A 15,922-nucleotide genomic window follows, 5' to 3' on the forward strand; every position below is an offset into this window, starting at 1 on the left:
ATTGCGATTCTATGGACAGTATCTAATCTTCAAAATAAGCCAGGTGGGTATGACGATATCCAAGGTTTGGTATCATGATATCAAAGATAGTATCCAAACTTCCCAATCTGATGATCAGATTGCAAAATTTTCAAAATATAAAAAGTCAGGACATCCAGGGTGTGGTATCGCGATACCGTAAATAGTCTAGTAATTCCCCTGTTTTTGAAAAAAATACAACTTTGGTATGTATTTTAAGTTTCCACCAAATCTATCATTTGGGAATGAGTGACCAATATCATCAGCACCAAAACATCATAAATTCATACCAAAAAAAATGCAAATAACCATATTCAATCTCATTTAAATTTATATCACCTATTCCATCAATAAACATATCATTTCAATACCATGACATACAATCCAAACCATTTGCCAAATGCCAAACATTTGCATATCTCAAAACTTCTTGAAACACATTTATTTACATACAAATATGCCATTTCAATGTTCACAAACATTTCTCAAACATGTTTACCAAAACATACACATTCATTTGGGCATTAACCTTGGCAAATCATGTAATAGATAAGTTTCAAAACTATACCAACATTCAAGCTTAACAAATACATAACACCTATGTACATGCCACAAAATTGGGCTTTAAAATGATTGAAAAACTCCCAAATTAATAATGGGATAGTGTGAGCTTCCTGACGATCTACTTGACACATTCCGCAAAGTGGCAATCTACAAGGAAAGAGAGGCAACGGAGTAAGGATATTGAATACTTAGTAAACTCATATGAAATTTACTTAACTTACCTGACATTATAAAAAACTAAACATTTAAACACTTTGGTAATCAATATGGCATCTTTTGGCATACTTTAAAGGATCATATGCATATCAACATATACAACCAATAAGCTAGTTCAAAACATTGCACATCATGATCATTAAACAAGAAATCATATTCAACAATGCAATTTGAAACCATGTATAACAAAAATCATATTCAATTTGGATTCATATGTAATTCAATTCATATTCGATCCATTTCAATAATTCCATTTCCATTAAGTTACATTTTTGCCCAAAAGAACCTTAGTAAATCAAACTCAGATACACGGGACTATATTGCTCACACAAGCTAACAGTGACCAGGGTTGCTCACACAAGCTTTAGAAATTTTCAAGCATTCGGCACTTTGGAAGCTTGATTAAAGGTTAGTTTTCGTTCGATTTTTGATGATTTTTATGTTTTTGAGATCGTTGCTTCGCGTACTATCCGACCCATGCTTAAATTTCTTATTTTGATCCATATTTTGAGTTATGCCATTGATGAATATTTGTGTTTTGTGATGTTTGATGATGAAATATTAAAAATATGTTTTAGATTAACAAGTTTTGTATTGGAGTTTTTGAAGATTTTGAGTAATTAGGACTAAATTGAAAAAATAATAAATTGAGGGACTAAAATGAAAATTAAATTAAATGTGTGTATTTATATGTGTTAGATGAACATTCGGCCTAAGCATGATGAATGAAGATTTTGTGTATTTTGTGTTTTATGCAATTAGGACTAATTTGTAAAAGTGTGAAATATCAAGGGTAAAATGGTAATTTACTCATTTATGTGATGTTGGATTAAATTGAATGAAATTGTGTTTAAATGAGGTTAATTTGAAATTATATAGATCAAGAACAAAAGAAATCGGTCTTGGATCGGGGAAAAGCAAAAATAGTCGAATACCCGATTTATAACGTTCGTCGATATCCGAGGTAATTCTTTAAGCAATTAAACATCGTTTATTTCTAATATAAAATGGTTTACTATAATGATTCAAATTTTATAGTTGTATAGTAGAGTAGCCGAATGTGATTTAACATTGAATTAATATGGTTGAGTTTTATTCGACTGAGTTAAAACCTTTGAAAGTTTGTATGAATTACATGGAATATTTGGACGATTCGATATATGAACTGTTTATGGAATGACTTTATAATAGTGATATTCGGGCTTTGACCCTAGCAAGCCTTGTGCTGGTGAATTTGATTGGGCTTTGTGCCTAGCAGGCTTATTGCCGGTGAATTAATAAGAATCAACCCTTGAGTATAGCAAGCCTTGTGCCGGTGTGTGATTCAGGTTTATGCCTAGCAGGCTTTATTCCAGTGATTTATTTTCAAGCCAATGTTTTTAAGATTGATGTGGAAATTGAGCAAGTAAGTTGATCTAAATGTGCTTGTATATTCAGCCATATAGGTATGTACTTATATGATGATATATTTTTGATTTTGTAAGTTCAGTCAAAGAAGTGATGTTGGTATAGGAAGTGAAGAATGTGAGTAGATATGAGAAGTATGTTTTAGTTATATATATATATATATATATATATATATATATATAAATTTGAGTTTGATTCATGAGTATATATATCTTTGAATGTAAGCATACTTGGTATAATGTTATTTTGGGAATGAAAAGTTGAATGATATTATGCTAAATGAGAAATATTAGCATTCGTCCAAGGTAACTTATTTGTGTTCAAATATAACATTAATGATACAATTCGACTTATTTGAAATGTTTTGATTATTCATTTGAGTTGCTTTATTTGCTTAAGGCTTACTAAGCTAAGTTAGCTTACTCTGTGTGTTTTGTTACTCTGTTTTATAGATTTTGGTTGTAAGGTACGAGCTCGGGGATCGTCATCAAAGTCATCCACACTATCGTCAACCTTCGGTATTATTTAAAAGTCTATGTTCGAACTTATGGCATATATAGACTGGATTATGTTTTGAAACGATGAACTTTGGTTTTGTATAAAGCCATGCGAAAATGGCTTAGTAATTATGCTTAGTTTTGTTGACATGCGTGCTTATTTATAATGTTTAATGAGTTTGGTATTGATAATTTGGTTATGTTTGATTTTGGTTTGAAATCATTTGATTATAATGATATATGTTATAAGTGAATGATGTTTGAGATAGGTATTATATGTTTTGGAAAAGGTTAATGTTTGGGTTGATTTTGTGTGGCTGGTTCGGTTATGATATACATGGATAAAAGTATAAGTGTATTAGGTTATTGTATTTAGTCAATGTGTTGTAAGAGATTTGATATCTAAGGTTGTTTTGTTATATCCGAATTTGATAAAAATATTTTAATATGTTTATAACATAGTATTTAAGATTTATGTTTTGATTCAATTACAATTTGTAATTCGCACTTGTTCCATGATATAAAATTTGGATGTGTATGTATATTAATTAATGAAATTCAGATATGCAAGGTAATGAGTTAGGAAAATGTTCCATGATGGTTTTAGTCTATTATTGGGTATAAATGCAATTGTTAAGTGTAGCTTTAAAATCTATGGTAAGTACATAATATGTATCTAATCTATAATAGTATATTCGAACATGTCATTATATATTAGGTTGTATGTGTGATTGTTTATTAAATTATGTAATAAGTTTTAATTGATCTTATTTTGAGTATGTGCAAAGGATGTTATTTATGTCCGATTTTGGTGAAAGTTTATAATTATATTATTAAATATATGACCATTAGGTAAAGTTGACAATATTGTTTGTATATGTTATTGAATAAAGTATTATGTAAACATTTTAAGTGTTTAAGATATGCCAATGTAAAATAAGTTATAAATAGTTTGATTTCTCCATAGCATTGAATAATATTGAAATGTTTTAGTATGATCTATACATTATATTATGATTATTGAAATTGTGTTTATTACTTAATGAAATTTATGCTTTATTTATATGAATGTAACTTATATATATGTATGGTTGTTTGAAAAAGTGTTTTTAATTAAATAATACCTCGTACCCCTAATCCGACGACGGATATGAGTTAGAGGTGTTACATTTTATTGGTATCAGAGCTACGGTTTAGTAAGTTCTAAGACTAACGTAGCTTGTTTGAGTCTAGCTATACATGCCATAAATATTATTGCGATAGTGTGATGACTTCTGACATTTGAAAATATGCTGTCATATAGTAAATGACAGAGTTGTAGCTAACAATGTTGAGAGTGTAGCGCCTGCTCCCGCACATAGGACAACGCCAGTTGAATCTTGGCCGATCTCGAGTAGTCATGAAGGGGAGGCTAAGCAAGCCTTCTATCAAATGATGAACAAGTGGTTTACTTAGTATATCTAGACTAATCCGGGTGTACAACAACCTTCACCCCCGAATAATCCATCTCTGATACCTGTGGTACCTCCGATGATTGATCCAATGAAATTTAACAGGCCTCCTATAGATAAAATCAGAAAACACGGGGCCGAAGAGTTTAAAGCTAATGATGATGATGCTGAACGAGCTGAGTTGTGGCTTGATAATACTATCCGTGTGTTTGACGAGCTATCTTGTACTCCGGATGCATGTTTAAAGTGTGCCATATCTTTATTACGAGACACCGCATATCACTGGTGGAATACACTAGTATCGGTGGTCCTAAAAGAGATGGTGACCTGAGAATTCTTTCAGACTGAGTTCCATAAGAAATACATCAGCTAGAGATTTATCGACCAAAAATGCAAAGAATTTCTGGAATTGAAATAGGGTCGTATGACCGTAACCGAATACGAGTGGAAATTTGTAAGACTTAGTCGATATGCTCGTGAATGTGTTTCAACTGAAGCTATCATGTGTAAAAGATTTGAAGACGGTTTGAACGAAGACATTAAATTGCTGGTTGGTATACTTGAAATTAAAGAGTTCGTGGTACTTGTTGAGCGAGCCTGCAAAGCCGAAGAGCTTGGGAAAGAGAAAAAAAAAGCTGATTTTGAAGCCAGAGATTCCCGTAAAAGATTATCGAGTAAGACTTTTCACTCAGCATTGAAGAAGTTCAGAGATGATTCAAGTCGATCTAAAGCTACTTCAAACTTTTCTAGACGAGATCGAGACCGACCTCCTGAGAGTTCACGAGCCACTTCGGTTGCTAGTTTTGGCAATGATCGACAGAACAGACTCGAGTGTAAGCATTGTGGTAAATGGCATTCTGGAAATTGTAGATTGCATGATCGGTCTTGTTTTAAATGTGGATCGATGGATCATTTTATCTGAGATTGTCCAATGTTAGCCGAGCAAAACATTGTTCAGAACGTGAGACTGAGTAACATGTCAGTGCGAGGCAGACCACCCTGACAGTCGACTAATGTAGGTGGCAATCAGAGAGGGACAAAAGATACAGTGGTCCAATATGAGGCTTGTGCACCTACCAAAGCATATGCTATACGCGCTCGTGAGGATGCTTCCTCCCCAAATGTTATTACCGGTACTTTCACTCTTTATGATGCTAGTGTTATTGCATTGATTGATCCTTTTTTGACTCATTCGTATGTGAGTGAAACATTAGTATCCAATAAGAGTTTTCCTGTTGATTCTACTGAGTTTGTGATGGGCCGGTGTGTTCTGGTTGATAAAGTATGTAAAAATTGCCTATTGATGATTCGAGATTTATGCTTTCCAGCTAATTTGATGTTGTTACCTTTCGATGAGTTCGATATAATTTTGGGTATGGATTGGTTGACTTTGCACGATACTATTGTTAATTGCAAAAGAAAGACCATTGATTTGAGATGTCAGAACAACGAGATTATTCAGATTGAATCTAGCGATCTGAATGGTTTACCAGCAGTAATATCTTCGATGTTAGCTCGGAAGTATGTGAGAAAAGGTTGTGAAGCTTACCTTGCTTATGTGCTTGATAGTAAAGTAACTGAAAAGAAGATTAAATTTGTACCTGTTGTGTGCGAGTATCTAGATGTGTTTCCTGAAGAATTGTCGGGTTTGCCACCTATTCGAGAGGTAGAGTTTGGTATTGAGTTAGTACCGGGTACGACTCCAATTTCAATAGCTCCGTATCGGATGGCACCTACTGAATTAAAAGAGTTGAAAGCACAGTTGCAAGAGTTAGCAGATAGAGGTTTTACACGACTGAGTTTCTCTTCCTGGGGTACGCCAGTATTAATTGTGAAAAAAGAAAGACGGAACTATGAGAATGTGTATTGATTATCGCCAGCTAAATAAGGTGACTATAAAGAATAAATACTCGTTGCCACTGATTGACGACCTGTTCGATTAGTTGAAAGGAGCTTCAGTGTTTTCAAAGATAGATTTGAGATCAGGTTATTATTAGTTGCAAGTCAGAGACTCCGATGTGCCAAAAACTGCTTTTCGAACGAGGTACAGACATTATGAGTTTCTAGTTATGTCGTTCGGACTTACTAATGCACCTGCTATTTTTATGGATTTGATGAATCGGATCTTCAATCAGTATTTAGATCGATTTCTGGTCATGTTCATTGATGATATACTGATCTACTCCCATAACAAAACCGAACATGTCGAGCATTTAAGACTTGTATTACAGACTTTGCGAGAAAAACAGTTATATGCGAAGTTTAGAAAATGTGAGTTCTGGTTACACGAAGTTAGTTGTCTGGGACATGTTGTTTCAACATCAGGTATTCGAGTTGATCCGAGTAAAATTTCAGCAATACTTGTTTGGAAACCTCCGAGAAACATTTCTGAAGTCTGAAGTTTTCTGGACCTTGCTGGTTACTATAGACAATTTGTGAAAGGGTTCTCGATGATTGCAACCCCGATGACCAAGCTACTGCAAAAAGATGTTAAGTTTGAGTGGTCAGAAAAGTGCCAGAAAAGTTTTGATCAGTTGAAAACTCTTTTAACTGAAGCTCCAGTGCTAGTTCAACCAGAACCGGGTAAAGAATTTTTTAATATAGTGATGCATCTTTAAATTGATTGGGCTATGTTTTGATACAGGAAGGCAAAGTTATAGCTTATTCCTCGAGACAGTTAAAGCTGCATGAAAAGAATTATCCGACACATGATCTAGAATTAGCAGCTATTGTGTTTTCGTTGAAAATATGGTGTCACTATTTGTTCAGTGAAAAATGTCTTGTTTATTCCGATCACAAAAGTCTAAAGTATTTGATAACTCAGAAAGATCTGAATTTGAGACAACGCCGATGGTTAGAGTTGCTAAAAGATTATGAGCTAGTAATTGATTATCATTCGGGAAAAGCTAATGTTGTTGCTGATGCTCTAAGTCAGAAATTCTTGTTTACTTTGTGCATAATGAATGCACATATAGCTATGTCAGATGATGGTGCGATAATAGCTGAGTTAAAAGCAAGACTGTTATTTATTCAGCAGATTTATAAAGCTCAGAAAATGTGTTATTAGTTCTAATATCTAATGGGTGTATTTTCTAAGGTTGTGAAAGAGCCTATTTATAAGCTAAATTCATAGGTCAAATAATAAGAAAATAATCTAAACTAATCAGTGTTTGATTGAAACAAATAAACAGAGTTTAACTGAAAGATTATTTCTCAAATTTGACTAAAAATAGGAGTCGTATTTAACAAATCTCCACCTTGACTCATATTTCCACAACGCCATCTTTGCCAAAGCCCGCCACGAGCCTATCTTGAACTATGCAGGGAGTTAACTGAGTCGAATTTATGCTTAGAAACTGGAAGACTTCTAGCCTTCGACTTGTACACTACCAAATCAAAACTAACCCGAGTCTAATTTTCACGAACATAGTGCCCTAACTTTTCAAAACCTGCATCCAAAAGAGAACCTTTCTTCAACAAAATCATTATACCTTTTTCCCTCCTATGACCAAGTTGCCTCTGCTCCAAACAAGTTGACTTCGACTCCATAACGGACGAGGGACGTCCGATTTCATCGGTCACTGTAGAACCTTATAGAATATAAAGACTGTCAATTATTTTACCTTTTAACAAAATGAGAGCTCCACAAGATACTTTAATGCCGCTCGACTTGATATTGATTCTGCATCCTTTGAAGTCTAAAATACTCAATGAGATGAGATTCTTTCATAAATTAGGTACATACTTGACATCTGAGAGTGTCATAATCGTCTCATCATGTATCCTAATTTTAACAGTACCAATACCAATTACCTTCGTTGTGGAGAACCATTCTCTATTGGGACAAATGTGGAAAGAACATCCCGAATCTAGAATCCACTCCGACGTGAGCTTAGAGTTATCACTTGTTGACACTAACAAGAAATCATCACAGTTTTCATCTGCCAAATTAGCACCAGCTACATCTTCCTCATTACTCTCAGCAGCTCTTTTATTTCGCACTTTATAACAATCTGCTTTGACGTGACCTAACTTTTTACAATAGCGACACATTTTGTCTCGTTTCTTTGATGCTATCAAAATGGAAGCTTGCCTATCTGCCTTGTTATCCAAATGAAGCTCATTGTTGAGTTTGTATCTACCCAACAAATGAACCTTCGCATCTTCAAATGAGAGTTTGTCTCTACCATAAATCAGGGTCTCCCTGAAAGACTTGTATGAAAGGGGTAAAGTGTACAATAATAACATAACTTGGTCTTCATCATCACTATGAACCTCAACGTTCTTTAGATCATTTAAAAGAATAATGAATTAATTGATGTGATCTCTAAGAAGCTCACATTCGTTCATGCGAAACGTAAATAGACGTTTCAACACTAAATGATTAGCCAGAGACTTAGTCGCATAAAGAGTTTCTAACCTTTTCCACAAGGCAGATGAGGTCTTCTCCATCAATACCTCCTGCAATACTATATTCATGAGGCACAACTAGATTGTAGATAAAGCCTTTTCATCAAGCTCTTCCCATTCTGTTTTATTTAGATTCTCAGGCTTTTTCCCAGTAACAACCTTTTTCAAACTGGATTGTACTAGAATTGCCATCATCTGAACTTGCCACAAATTGGAACTTGTCTCACCATCGAACTTCTCAATTTTAAACCTTGTTGCTGCCATATCTGAATGGGCTGATATATGAAAATTGAACTAGCTCTGATACCACTTGTTAGGATCAACTCGACTAAGCAACAAGAAAAAAATAGTAGAATAAATTGAGAAATTGAACACATAAATTTAACATGGAAAAACCCCTCCAAAGAGGATAAAAAATCACGGGCAAAGATAATTTTACTATAATGCCAAAAGAATGAAGAGTACAAAAGATGGGGACAAAAACTAAACCCCGAAAACCCGAAAACAAAGAACCCTCAAAACGTAAACACAAAATTCTCTAAATGTGTTATGAGTTCTAATATCGAATGGGTGTATTTTCTAAGGTTGTAAAAGAGCCTATTTATAGGCTAAATTCATAAGTCAAATAATAATAAAATAATCTAAACTAATCAGTGTTTGATTGAAACAAATAAATAGAGTCTAACTGAAAGATTATTTCTCAAATTTGACTAAAAATAGGAGTAATATTTAACAATTTTAATTAAATAGTAATATTAAACTTCACTTAAAATGAGAGTTAACTCTCACACCTTAATGTAGATCTAAACCATTTGTTCCCTTGTAGAAGTTTCGTTTACACCTATTATTGATCACAAATCTAAACACACAATTAACTCATTTTAGTCATGATCTATTCGAATAACATGGCTTTTATTATGATATTTAATGTGAAAATCTCACAAATACTTACCCTCAATTCGAGTGCTTAAAAAAATAATCTAAATACATTATGTACACCCAACTCGACTCACGAGTAATTTTAATTGTGAATGTGAGTGAAAACGTTTGGTAGAAATTTCCAAACATAGTCCATAGTATAATTTAAAGATGTTGGTTTGAAAGTACAAAGTGGTCAGAAGAATGCTTTGGAAAGCAATGGAAAATAGAAAACCAAATACGTACAAACCAGTCCACCTCAATTCATCACTCTCGTGATGTTTCACTATTGATTTCTCAAAGGATTGTTAATCGGTCCTTCATGTTAACATAAGATCATATTAGTACTAATGATTTTCGAAATAATAAAAATAAAATATGAAATATTTAGGCCCTATACCATTCAGCCATGTCACAAAATTTTAAGACGAAGGATTTTCAATCCTAAAACGTCACTTACACTTGTTTCATTATGAGATGATCGAAGGAACGAAAATGGAGCGAAACCAATGGTTGGATAATCTAAAATAATTGAATAAAAGAAAATAAAATATACATTTTAGTCACTAAGGTAATCGGCAAGATAAAGAGAAAATAAAATAGAAGAAATCGATCATCGATGGCGGCGGTGATGGTGGTCTGACAACGGTAACAGTAACAGCGATGGCAACTTAGCAGTGGTCTGTCTACGAGGGTGTGATTGTTCAGTGGTGGTGTGAAAAAAAAGTAGGGAAGATGGTTCGGTTACTTTTAATCTAAAGAGAGGAGAAAAAGATGGAAGAAAAAAATCGATGGATGAGAAGGTGACCCACGATGGTTACGGTGGTGGATACGGCAGCTCATGATGTCGCATGGTGGATGGTGGTGAGGTGGTGGTGCAAATAAACTCACGATGGTGGAAAGAAAAGGATGATGGTTGTGGTGGCCAAAAAGAGGGAAAACAAAGGGGAAGAAAATGAAAAAAAAATGAAGACTAGGGTGCAAAGAGGGTTATGGACAGTACAAGAGGTGGTGTAGCTTGGTCAACCATGATCAGATTCAATGCACCTCAAGCTTATGGCAAGGGAGTGAGACAAGAAGGGAAAAGGGGGATGCACTTCGATTTAAAAAGGTAAGTTTGACTTACTAATGAAGGAAATGAATCCTCTCTATATAGTAACATAGGTGGACGACAAGGCTAGCTAGCACATGCTAAAAATGCACAAACATTAAATAAAAAAAATGCACAAAGGGGTTAGATCTAGAAACCTCAAAGATAGCTAAGGAGCTTCCTACCACTAAGCCACAACACTTCCTTGTTTTCAATAATGCGCGAAAAATTTTAAGACATAAGAGTTAGTAGATTCACCTTGTTAATTAAATTAAATTAATTAAGAAAATGGGATGTGACAAGGGATATAAAATAATAAGAGAAGAGGAGGGTGTGAGACCCAAGAGTGGACAGTCAAGACCAGACCAAGGTCTAATACCGCCAATAAATAATTCATAATGCATAATGCATAAGCCTTTTCAACTAAGTATGCAAGTTCTTCTATGAAATTCAGGGAGTTAATTCCTAAGCCAGAAATATCAATTATTAAAGATTTATGCAATTTTACATGCATTTTATTTACAAATCTCACTAAGTTCTCTGAACTTATAAAATTTACTACTTGAATGCAGGATAGGTTAAGACTCAAAAATATAGAAAGGGATCGGGCCAGACTGCGCTAAAGTGGAGTGGTGCGCGGTAGCTATTCATGTATTTAGAGGGGTACTCATAGAGGCCTTGCCTTAGGGTTTAAGATGATTATATCCGTTATCAAGTTGTAAACAAAACATTGTAAATATTTGTAGGAATCAAAGTTGTAACATTCTGAATTAGGGTCTAGTCAGAACAGTGGTTTTGAAATCATGAATCCAAAGTAGAAATAATTATTTTGTGATTTTTATGAGGTTTATGATATGATTACATGCTTGTGTGAAAATTTCATGAAGAAATTTTATGTGTAAAGTGTCCAATTTAATTTAGGGACTAAATTGAAAAAGTTACAAAATTAAAGATTCTAGAAGCTTTAAATATGAAATGGATTTAGATTAGTAATTAGAGGTCCTTAAATAGAAATTTATCCAATTTTTATTTTTATGGACAAAAATGGGCATGCATGGGTAAACTTTTAAAGGAAGGCCTTAAGGGCATTTTTGTCTTTTGGTAAATACAAGAATAAAAAGGGAAAATAAACCCAAAATCTCTTCATCTTTCTCATACTTGTGCCGAATTTGAAGAGTCGCCATAACTAGGGTTTCTTCAACCTTTCAAGCTTGATAGTAAGTACATCCTAGCCCTATTTTTAATGTTCTTTATGTTTTTTATATCTTTGAAACATGAACTAGCTATTTCTACCATCGTTTTAAGCTAGGGTTCATGTTCAAAAATTTACCCATGTTTTTCATGCATGTATTTTGATGATTTATGAAGGAATATGAAAGTTTAGTGTTAGATAAACATCTTTTCCTAGGTGATTTTTCATGAAAACACCAAAAAGGACTTTTTGTAAAATATGCAAAAATAAGTGTCAAAAATGTAATTTGATGAAAAATGTAAGTTGTTATAAGAAGGAATATGAATCGGCTCGGCTTGGGTAACAAAGAAATTGGACACATTTCATTTTTACGAGCTTAGGGACAAAAGTGTAAATATATCAAAGTTTAAGGGAAAAAGTGTAATTTTGCCATAATATGATTTTTGGACTAACTTGAATAATTTGGATATTAAATAAGTGAAATTTGCTATTATAGATCAAGAAAAACGGAGTCCGGGCCTAGACCGGGGAAAGACCAAGATCTTAAACTAAATTGAAATAATTGTCCATATTTTGTACCAACGTAAGTTTGTGTGTAACTAATATAGCATTTTATTATGTGCTTAATATTTGATGTTATACGAATGGTTTAATTGTCTTGGTGAATATCATTGATGTTGTTTGTTAAAGAATTGTGGTGACATAAGCCGATTGATCCTTAGGAATACTTAGGGTATCATTGTTTTGACATTTCAGTGGATGAACTTTCGTGTAAGGCCATATCTGGGATATGGCTTCGGTAGTGACATGTGATTCCATGTAAGACCATGTTTGGGACATGGCTTTGGCATCGTTAAATGATCCTATATAATACCATATTTTGGACATGGCATTGGCATCATAATGAGACATCGTGTAAGACCGTAGCTGGGCTATCGGCTTCGATATGTGTGATCCCATGTAAGACCATGTCTGGGACATGGCATTGGCATCATTATGTGGTCCCATGTAAGACCATATCTGGGATATGGCATTGACACCCTACCTTGTGTATATGATATCTTGAGTAACCCTTAGTATTTCAAACGGTTCAACGGGTAGTCCAGGATGTGACAAAGAATGACGAGGCATAGATATCTTGAGTGGGCACAGGTAACTACGCCAAGCTCGTAGTTATTGAGAATACGGAATGATACAATTTTGGTATGATGAAAATAGAGAAATCATGATCTTGAGTTCTATGAGACATTGTGAAATTTGATCGAGATAAGATATGATTATAGTGATTATGGAGAATGTAATGAATTAAATGATGTTATGTGTGTGTTGAAATTACATATTTTCGTTGCTTATTATTTACATACAAGCTTACTAAGCTTTATGCTTACTCCCTCTCTTTTCCTTTTTTCTTATAGTTTCGCCAAGCTAGTTCAGGGATCAAAGGGCGTCGGAGACGCGGTCACACTATCCATCAGATCTTTTGGGTATAGTTAGTCTCTTTATTTTGAGTGTGGCATGTGTAGGAACTTGGTTATATTGTTATATGTCATATTAGTTTAGCCAATGTTTTGGCTTATGAGGGTGTTATGATCCATTTTGTATAAGGCCATGAAATATGGCTTACAATGACTATTGGGTTGTAAACCTTTTCACTTATGCATGCATTAGCCAATCCCATTATGGTATGGATCTTGGTGGGTGATGGTTGAATGATGATGATCACTAGGTTTCTGTATGAGTTGATATGAAAGTGCATGCATGCAAATTTAATAATTATTGCTCATGGATACATGTGCCAAAGCACACGGGCGTGTGCCTTGGCCGTGTGACCACATTTTGTTTATGACATCATAAACAGAGAGTTACACGGGCTAGGGACACAGGCGTGTCCCAAGCCACATGGGCGCATGGGATTACACGACCCACCCGTACGGGCGTGTGACTCTGTTTAGTGAAAAATTTTCTAAGTTCTCGGTTTGGTCCCGAACTGCTCCCAATGTATGCGTTGGGCCTTGTGGGTCCATATAAGGGACAATGCGCATGTGGGTGAAAAGTTTTAAATTTGGAAAGAAATTTATGTCCCAGTTTTCTAAGATTTTGTGAGCTTATGTCTGTTAACGCCTCATACCCTATTCCGGTGTTAGTTACGTGTAAGAGGTGTTACATTTAGTGGTATCAGAGTTACGATTTAGTCGATTCTCGAATAACATAGCGTGTGTACGAGTTTAGCTATACATGCCATACATATATTATGATAGTGTGATGACTTCTGACAATTTTTAATTGTGTTCTCATATAGTAAATAGATCTCGATCGGGGTGTAGTAAATGATGTAAAACTTAACGCACCGACTCCCTCTGAAAGAACGGTGCCAACTAATATCCGACCTCTCACGGTTAGTTAGGGAGGAGGAGATGGGGCTCGAGAAGCCTTTCTCCACGTGATAGGTACTTGGTACACGGAGTTCGTTCGAGCGAACCCGAATGCTCAACCCCCTTCACCCCCTCCAATTCCTCAGCCTATTCCAGTGGCACCCCAAGGTATGGATTTATAAGACTGAATAAACCCCTGGTGGATAAAATTCGGAAGCAAAGAGCTGAAGAGTTCCGAGCTAGTATTAACAATGATCCGAAACGAGCAGAGTTTTGGCTCGTAAACACCATCCGGGTTTTTGAAGAATTGTCATGCACGCCGGAAGAGTGCATGAAATATGTGGTATCACTGCTTAGAGATTCGGCTTACCATTGGTAGAAGACACCTGTCTCGGTAGTATTGAGGGAGAAAGTGACATGGGAATTTTTCTAAGAGGAGTTATGGAAAAAGTATATCAGTCAGAGATTCATGGATCAGAAGAGAAAGGAGTTCCTTGAGTTGAAGCAAGGTAGAATGACAGTAACTCAATACGGGCGTGAGTTTGTGAGACTTAGCAAATACGCTCGAGAATGTGTGTCGACTGAAGCCATTATGTACAAGAGGTTTGAGGACGGATTAAACGAATACATTCAGATGTTTGTTGGTATGCTTGAACTGAAAGAGTTCGTGGTACTAGTCGAAAGAGCTTGTACGGCTAGGGAATTGGCCAAAGAGAAGAGAAAAGCTAAGTCTAAGGCTAGAGACTCAAGGAAAAGGCCTATGAGCAAGTCATTTCAGTCTACATCAAAGAAGTTTAGGGATTTCAATTCTCGCTCTCATGATTTTGTTGGGTTCCCGAACAGAAATAAAGATAAACATTACTTGGGTACTAAGGCCCAGACCACCTCGATTGCTACTATGGTGGGTAATGGTCGGCCAAGTAGGCTGGAATGTCCACATTGGTAAACGTCACCCCGGTGAATGTCATGGGAGTTACAGGACCTGTTTCAAGTGTAGTTCTCCAGACCACTTTATTAGAGAGTGCCCCAAGATGACAGAGAATGAGAGATATCAAAGTGCAAGATCGAGTAACACTGCTGGCCATGGTAGACCCCAGAAAAATCTGGGTAATAGAGCAAGCAGTAAAAGTGCCCCTAAAGAGTCTACTGTGAGACCCAAAGGCAGAGCTCCTGCAAGGACATACGCCATTCGCGCTCGTGAAAAGGCTTCATCCCTGAATGTGATTATTGGTACATTCTCTATCTATGATACTACTGTTATTGTTTTGATTGATCTGGGATCTACCCATTCCTATATTTGTATGAAATTGGTGTCTAGTATGAGCATGCTTGTTGAGCCTACTAAATTTATGATAAAAGTTTCAAACCCGTTAGGCAAATGTGTGCTAGTTGACAAAGTATGTAGGAATTTCCTTTTGATGATTAGAGGACACTGTTTTCCGGCTAACCTCATGCTTTTGCCATTTGATGAGATGTAATTCTTAGTATGGACTGGTTAACTGCTCAAGATGTAGTAGTAAACTGTGGGAGAAAATTTATTGAACTGAAATGTAAAAGTGGTGATATTCTCCGGGTTGAATCAGATGAGTCGGATAGCTTGCCTACAGTGATTTCCTTAATGGTCACTTAGAAGTGTGTAAAGAAGGGTTACGAGGCTTACCTTGTCTTTGTATAATACAAAAGAATCAGAGTCAACAATTGAGTCAATACCAGTAGTATGTGAGTATTCAAACGTATTCCTAGAAGAGTTGTCTGGATTGCCCCCGATTAGAGAAGTGGAATTCAAC

General features: G+C 35.3%; 1 protein-coding gene across 1 annotated transcript; it reads left to right on the forward strand.

Annotated features, from left to right (window-relative positions):
* Positions 1-14,604: 14,604 nt before the first annotated feature.
* Positions 14,605-15,613, forward strand: LOC128293774 (uncharacterized). Its single transcript, XM_053029284.1, has 2 exons — positions 14,605-15,077; positions 15,133-15,613. Exons 1-2 carry the CDS (start codon positions 14,605-14,607, stop codon positions 15,611-15,613), a joined length of 954 nt encoding a protein of 317 aa, XP_052885244.1.
* The last annotated feature ends 309 nt before the right edge of the window (positions 15,614-15,922 follow it).

This window comes from Gossypium arboreum, chromosome 6 (assembly GCF_025698485.1).
Source record: "Gossypium arboreum isolate Shixiya-1 chromosome 6, ASM2569848v2, whole genome shotgun sequence".
Taxonomy (NCBI): Eukaryota; Viridiplantae; Streptophyta; class Magnoliopsida; order Malvales; family Malvaceae; genus Gossypium; species Gossypium arboreum.